The following is an 8,782-nucleotide window of genomic DNA, read 5'->3' on the forward strand; positions in this document are numbered from 1 at the left end:
ACAAGCATATAAATTGATTCCAATAAAAATATGAGTGGTACACCTCATGGAAGTATCCTCTTCTTGCCAGCCATCCCTTCCTAGTTATCTATAATAAAGGTGAAGGAAAAAAAAATAGAAGACAACAATTTTTACTGACAGGCTACATTTGTCATATCTGTTGGGATTCTGATAATTGAAATAAAATAATCCAAGACACTTTCTGTTTCTCCCTCTCTCTCTTTCCTTTTTTTTTTTCTCTTAGTACACATTGACAAAAAATAAAGGAGAAAAAAAAATATTTCAGAAAAAAAATGACAAAACAATAAAATAAGTCCAGTCAATCAAAATGACAGATGTTAAAGCAGCCAAAGAAACCCTTCCTTATCTTGTATAGTGGTGTTTTGTTATTTTTTTTTGTCATTTTATTATCTTGTATTTTGTTCATTTAAAATTTTGCTGTCTAGTTTGATTTGACTGGTTTTGGCTTTCTGTAAAGAATAAAGAACTGGGATGATTATAAATAAATGAGGAATGGTAAGATGAGTAGGTTGGTAGGTAGGTAGGCAGGTAAGGTTACCATTCCCTATTTTTTTTATTTTTAGTATGTCTTTCTGAACATTTTCTTTTGTATTTTTTTCTTTCCATTTTCCATTTGCTTTTGTTTTATTTTTGTCATATCCACACAACAGAATTCTGTATTCCTCACTTATTTTTTGACACTGTTTCTGACAAAAGGATTACAAGGAATTAATATCTTCTGCATTTGTTATGGGGATGGGGGACGAAGAAGGACAAAAAGTAAACATTTTTGTCACAATATTAGATGCTAGTGCACAGCTTCCAGTACTTGATGTTGTTTCTGCCAAAACCAGTCTATATGTGGTTACTCGACTTGTTAGAAATAGTGGCCAAATCTCTGTCCCTCTCTCAGGTTATATCCTGAGAGAGAGAGAGAGAGAGAGAGAGAGAGAGAGAGAGAGAGAGAGAGGCAGGGTTTAAAAAAATTGTGAGCATGCATTAATTAGATACTCTAGCTCTAGTTATGCTATGGTTGAAAGAAGGAGTGGTTACTGCTGGGATGTCATTCACCATTAATGGCTATTTGACAATAACTGACCTCTTGTGGTTATTCAGCAATATAAACCACAACAAATACTGTCATTTAAAGAATGCAGAGAGATATAGTAAGTTTTGAAAATATGATACTCTTTTACTCTGTTATTTGTTTCAGTCATTTGACTGTGGCCATGCTGGAGTACTGCCTTTAGTCGAGCAAATTGACCCCAGGGCTTATTCTTTGTAAGCCTAGTACTTATTCTGTCGGTCTCTTTTGCAAAACTGCAAAGTTATGGAGACAGGGACATAAACACACCACCATCGGTTGTCAAGTGATGTTGGGAGAGAGACAAACATAGACATACAAACATATATACACATATATATATATATATATATATATATATATATATATACATATACATATACATATATACGACGGTCTTCTTTCAGTTTCTGTCCACCAAATCCACTCACAAGGCTTTGGTCGGCCTGAGGCTATGGTAAAAGACACTTGCCCAAGGTGCCACGCAGTGGGACTGAACCCGGAACCTTGTGGTTGGTAAGCAAGCTACTTACCACACAGCCACTCCTGCACCTGTGAAAAACATAATAATAATATTACCCCCCCCCCTGAAAAACATGCATTTTATTATATTAGAAAAGTTTCTTTTCAGATATTCCAATGAATTTGAAAATTTCATGCTTATGGTAGCACTCTTGATGTTTATCATGATTGCTTAGTAAAATTCATTACAGATTTAAATGTTAATGTCTTAGAATTTGCAAATGAGAGAGAGAGAGAGATAGAGAGACTAAGTAAGTGAGGGAAGACCATCAACGTTTGGGGTAACTTTGTTTTCATGACGTTCATGTCACATCTTACAGCCTTCATCATCATCATCGTTTAACATCCGCTTTCCATGCTAGCACGGGTTGGACGATTTGACTGAGGACTGGTGAAACCAGATGGGTACACCAGGCTCCAATCTGATTTGGCAGAGTTTCTACAGCTGGATGCCCTTCCTAATGCCAACCACTCAGAGAGTGTAGTGGGTGCTTTTACGTGTCACCTGCACGAAGGCCAGTCAGGTGGTACTGGCAATGGTAATGCTCAAAATGGTGCATTTTATGTGCCACCCGCACAAGAGTCAGTCCAGGGGCACTGGCAACGATCTCGCTCGAAAATCCCACGAAGGCCAGCCAGGCGGCAATGGCAACGGTCACGCTCAAAATGGTGCATTTCTTGTGTCACCCGCACAAGAGCCAGTCCAGGGGCACTGGCAACAATCTTGCTCGAAAATCCTACGACGGCCCTTTCATTATTGTATTTCTGTTGAGATGATCTATGTTTCTTTTAATTAATTTAAAATATAACAAATAATTTAGTAAAGTAACTTAGTTATCATTAAGCTAATATTAGGAGCATAAATTGTGACTTAAGGTTTGGTGGAAGGTTTTAATTCAAAACTTATGAAAACAAGACATTTGCACTTCGGGGCGAGAGGCGGTTTCAGCCGGATTGATATCAAAAACGTTAAGAGTGTTCCCATAGCACTGAGCAGCAATCATGATGTCAGCACTCTGATACCTGGCACAAATCATCATGACACAGGTTACTCTTTTCCAGTATTCAGATGGTTTCCAGTCCTCTATGTCAACTAACTTTTTCTCAACTACAAATTGAATCTTTTTGCTCTCCAATGCTATTGATTGTTCACCAATACATGAAGCTGTTCTTGAAAAAAAGAAACATACTCTTTTGCATTTCAAGCACATGTTCTTCTACAGAAAAAAAAGATGAGGGGAAAGAAAAAAAATGGAGCGAGTAAAGAGGAAATGTGTCTCAATTAGACAGTCACCACATGCTGAAATGACTGGAGGAAGAAGAGGGTGCTAGAGGCATGAGTGGTAAGGGAAACAGCAGTGAAGTTGCCATATGTATATATCCCTTTGATATATATACATAGAAAGGATTTCTACCAACATACATTAGTACAGTACAACCATGAGTACTAATGAGCAAGTATGGTTGTTAATAATATATACTGTCGTCGTCATCATCATTGTTTAGCCTTCACATTTACTTGCTTGCATAGATCCAGTGGAATTTGTTGGGGCAGATTTTCTATGACTGGATTTCCTTTCTATCATTCACCATTCCATCCTTCCAATAAGGCAATATTTTCCCACAGCCGGACATGTTTTTCACAGATCACTGGAAATGAAGAACCTTACTCATGTGACACTCACACACACACACACACTCTCAATAGAGCAACATGTAATAAAGTGCCAACATGAAATAAAGGACACAATGTGCCATCTGGTCCGGAAATTGAACCCACGGTCTTAAGATCATGAGCCGAACACCCTAACTGCTTGGCCACATCCCTCCACTAACCTGCAATTCTCCACTAATCAATTTGTTATTGCATTTTTCTATGAGATGAATTATTTCACTCTTTAGCATTTAAACCATTCATATCCAGCCCAAATACTCTACTTGTTTTGTATTCATACTTGGCCAGATCTGGCTTTTCAGACCTACCTTTCAGTGTCTTCCTAAAAATACGATAATATCATTGAAATCCTGAAGCTATGAGATAATGCCTGATTAAACTTAAAACATTGTGAGTAAATAAGTGTCATATTTGACAGGGTAACTCGAATGCTAAAGAACTAATCAGCAAATACTGTTGTTTCCATTCTTCACTTCTAATTAATTTCCACAACCAATTATTGTCTTTTTATAATTTACAGATATGACCGATCAGGGCTTGAAACTTACTGATCAACCTCACATAGTTGTTACAACACCAGGACGACTTGCTGACCATTTGGAGAGCTGTGACACCTTTAATTTCAAGCAGCTGAGATTTCTGGTAAGACAGTTATTTACTTTGTTTTCTGGTCCTGTTTGTTGCTTGTGATTTACTGTAAACATTAAATTAACATAGCTTGGGGTTAACATAAGCTGGAAACTAAATAAAATATTCTGTTTACTTCCTCTGACATTTGCCCTCCTTCTGGAAACTGGTTCTTGATATTCTGTATGGAGTAGAAACTGACACACTGGTATAATCTTTCAGGTCATTGGGGCAATGAAACTATCAAACCATAACAAAAACGGAACCTTGTGGCAGTTTGACCCTTTTGCTACCATATTTCTTTTAAAATACACAGTCTTAGTTTCATTTAGTTTTGAGAAAAATTAAGAATTTATTAAAATAACCATATCCTTATTAAGCTGTTGTTTAGAACATAAAGTACATGAAATTTTGATGGAAGTTTTTGATTTGAATAATTTTAACCCTTTTGTTACTATATTCATTTTGAAATACACAGTCTTTGTTTCAGTTAGTTTTGAAAATAATGAAGTAATTTTGTCCCCATAAAGCTGGTGTTCAAAATGGAAATTGATATGAAAATCTAATGGAAGGTTTTGGTATAGATCATTTTAACCCTTTAACATTCAGATTACTATGTCAAATGTAATGTTTATCTAGTCACATTATCTTGAATTACTAATGTATTGTCTCATAGCTTTGAGATTTCAGTGATGCGATTGTTTATTTGTAGAATGATATTGTAGTGTAGATGTGAGAGGCTGAATCTTTCTGGTTTGAACACAAAAGTGGAAGAATATTTGGGCTGGATATGGCCGGATTAACTGCTAAGAGGTTAAAACAGATTTTGTGACATAGAACCATAAGCTACTTAATCTCCTGTAAAGTCCAGATTTGTTATTGCAAACTAATGTGACCCTGTTAATGATACTTGGCAGCAAAGCATGAAATGGAGTTGCAGTCTTTATAAAATATATAAAAGTTTGTATAAATTATAAGATGTGGTTTTTAAGTGGAAGGTTAAGTATTGACAATTGTACTGTTTACCAGATAAATTTCATGGACTAATATTTAAGCAGTTAATGTCAACTGTCATTTTGACTAGAATACTTATGTTTAATCAAACTCAAATTAACTCTTTAGCATTCACATTACTCTGTCAAATGCAAAACTTATTTATTCATGTTGTTTTCAATTAATCATGCATTATCTGGTAACTTCCAGATTTGGGATGATATGATTGTTTAGTTTCAGAATGTCATCATAAGGTAGGTATAAGAGGCCAGACGTTGGTGTTTTGAACATAAAATGTGTAGAATATTTGGACCAGATTTGGTTGGTTTAAATGTTAAATATAATCAAGAGAATGGTGAGAGAAAGATTTTGTGGGAACATAAATCCTGTGTTTCAGAAAAGAACAGCAAGAAATAGAAGCATAATATATAAGCAGGCATGGCTGTGTGGTAAGACGCTTGCTTCCCAACCACATGATTCTGGGTTCAGTCCCACTGTGTGGCACCTTGGGCAAATGTCTTCTACTATAGCCTCAGGCTGACCAAAGTCTTGTGAGTGGGTTTGGTACATGGAATTTGAAAGAACACTGTTGTATACATATATATATATATATATATGTTTATATATGTGTATATATGTATATGTATATATCTGTATTTGTGTCTTTGTATCTGTGTTTGTCCTCCCATCACCACTTGAAAACCGGTGCTGGTGTGTTTACATCCCCGTAACTTAGCAGTTCGGCAAAAGAGACTGGTACGATAAGTACTAGGCTTAAAAAAATAAGTCCTGGGGTTGATTTGTCCAATCAAAAAACCCTCCAAACTGGTGCTCCAGTATGGCTGCAGTCACTTTACTGAAACAAATAAAAGAATAAGTCTGAACTCCACCAGCAGCAGCAAGAAGAAGAACAAACCCTGCAATAGATGTGAAAATCAATTTACCTTTCTGTAGAAACTATAGTATCATCAAAAGTTTGTAAATGTCCTGATGGAAAACATCCAATTAACTGGTCTGGTTTTGTCATTAAAGGTAATTACTTTATGTTGGATGCTCATCAGGTGAAAAACTAATCAAAAGGACAGAAATACATTTGGCACTAATAACAAAATGTTATGAAATATGTGACTGTTTTGTGTCATTTGAAATTATTTGTTAAAACTTAATGCTATAAATTCAGTTTTCTGAATATCCATTTTTCGGTAAAATTTTGGGATCTTTACCTTTTCATGGACAGCACAATTAATTAATTTTCTAAACATTTTGAAACTTCGTATACTGGTAGAATGTGTCAGATAGAACACCTTTTACTCTTAGCGTTGTTGAGAAAAGTTTGTATTTATGAAGTCATTTTATGCTAAAGTTGTCGTATTTCAGTAATTTCAACCAATCAATGATATGTATTCAGCTGAATAAAATTTACTGCCATTGTTTGTACACAACAACTTCCAGCAGTGTATATTTCGTTTGCCACTGCTATTTATGACATATTTCATCTCAGTTATGTTCGTATGAATAAACGAGTGTATCTCAAGCATGTTTACTTCATGGCACCAAGAAAACAGTGCATCGCTTGGTCCAGGAATCGAAACTGCGATCTTATGATAATGACTCTAACACCCTAACCACTAAACCATGCACCTCTGATTTTTGATGTCTGAGAAAGGAGCTAAATTACTTCTGTCCTTGGGTTTTTACTGGTGTCTGATACAACACATGTGAAAATTGCTCTGAGCTAGTTGTAGTTGTTTGTCTGTGAAAGAATAGAAAGGGACGATTTTAATAAGATATTGAGTATGTTTAGGTCTGCCATAATTTTTGAACACATAAGGCAAGAGCTTGACCCAATTTCCATGGTATGTAAGTGACTGAGATTATAACACTCTCTCACTGAATGGGATGCTGTTCCATCGCAGGACTAACTTCCCAAGTGTTTTCGGAACTCATTTACAGCTGAATAGGCTGGATCAAGGTGGAATGGGGTGTTTTGCTCAAGAGAACAACCCACTGCCCAATTCGGGAATTGAAACCATGATTTTATGGTTGTGAGTCCAACACCCTAACCACTAGGCAACATGCTCTCACCTTCAGCATGTTTGCCCCTCTTTTATTCATATATTGGATCCAGTCATTGAACCATTTTCAAACCTTTTGGTAATTTTATCAAGCCTGGTACTTACCTGTAAGTTTAGTATTTAATTCATTAATTGTGGTACCACTTAGCTACAGGCCATTAATGTTAACTCTCACATATATACACACACACAAACTTTGATGGGTCAAGAGTTTATCTTGTATGGTATTTAATATACCACTCTTTGTCCTTGTTATCCTTATTCATGCTACTGGCTGCTCTGAGTTCTTAGGCTATGATAGTTCTCTACTCATTTTGTATATATGTCTAACTGTTATGTCTGGTTGGAGTGAAGGTAGGGCAACACTGTTGATGATGCTCATTGAGGTAGAATTATGTATTCATGACTGTTATCTGGTTGTCATATCAATTCTAGAGAATTGTTGATTTGTTGAGATTATCTCATTCAGAGTCAGCTGCAGTTGCCAATAGCTGTTTGTTTACTCTTTTTCAAAGTGGAAATAATTTCAATGAATCAAGAGTTAATATTGTATGATATTTAACAAGCCCTAACATCACTCAGGCTGCAGCACAAAAACTTGCCTTTCTCACTTCGAAGCCCCAAAATACTTTAGCTCCTAGTGGTTACTAACCCTGTACAAAGTTATTTTTACAGAAGAAGTCTGATATATATATAAATGCATAAATATATACGTGTGCACGCACACACACGCATGTGTATACATGCAAATATATTTATGTATAAGTGTATGTATATATATGTGTGTGTGTGTATGCATATATATATATATATATATATATAAATAAAGTAACAAACTGAGGAAAAGAATCCCTTCAAAGGAGTGTTTTAAACATCCAGTTCACTGGTACGTCAGTTGAATACCATATAAATGTGGGTGTAATGCAATTACAAAGATTTATTAAATAGAGAGATACTATTGACAATCCAATAATTCATTTATATTATATCATATTACAATATTACATCATATACTATGAATATAACAATATTATATAACACATATTGTAATATTATAATATATAATATATTATTGGATTTTCAATAGTATCTCTCTATTTAATGTATCTTTTATATATATATATATATATATATATATATATATATATCTTTTATATATATACATATATATATATATATTTATTTAATTATATAGTTATAATTTTCTTACAAAACACAGCGTAGAAGTGCTCAAGTTGAACCTGAAGCATTAGATAAATATAGTGGATAGAATGGAGAAAGTTTAAATCAGCCAGACTATGATTAACACATACATATATCAGGCAGACTACGATTACCGCACACATACAGGTTTTGCTAAGATAACATAAGGATTGTCCAAACTGAAACATATAGAGATATAAAAAATATATAGAAATATAAAAAATATATGAATACTGCAAATATACATGGACATATAGGTATATAAATATATAAACATAGTGATAATAGAATATAGATAAAAATGATAGTGGAATATAGATACAAAACGTTTTTAAAAAAATATTACTTTATCATATTTTTAATTTTTTAAAAAACGTTTTGTATCTATTTGCCACTATTATTTTTATCTTTATTCTATTATTACTATGTTTATATATCTGTATACCTATATGTCCATTCATATATTTTTATATTGTTATATATCTAATATACCAAAATATATTTCAGTTCGAACAATCCTTATTTTATCTTAACTAAACCTGTATATGTCTGTGCAAATCTTAGTCTGTGCCTTATTTGAACTTTTTTCATTCTATCCACTAT

At 34.2% G+C, this 8,782-nt stretch overlaps 1 protein-coding gene across 1 annotated transcript in view; it reads left to right on the plus strand.

Annotated features, from left to right (window-relative positions):
- LOC106878420 (probable ATP-dependent RNA helicase DDX49) overlaps nt 1-8,782 on the plus strand; it is a 608,416-nt gene that overhangs the window by 170,907 nt on the left and 428,727 nt on the right. The window contains exon 4 of the mRNA XM_052976052.1: nt 3,802-3,923. Coding sequence (XP_052832012.1) covers nt 3,802-3,923 — 122 coding nt within the window. The remainder of the gene's footprint in view (nt 1-3,801; nt 3,924-8,782) is intronic.

This window comes from Octopus bimaculoides, chromosome 2 (assembly GCF_001194135.2).
Source record: "Octopus bimaculoides isolate UCB-OBI-ISO-001 chromosome 2, ASM119413v2, whole genome shotgun sequence".
NCBI classification, from domain to species: Eukaryota; Metazoa; Mollusca; class Cephalopoda; order Octopoda; family Octopodidae; genus Octopus; species Octopus bimaculoides.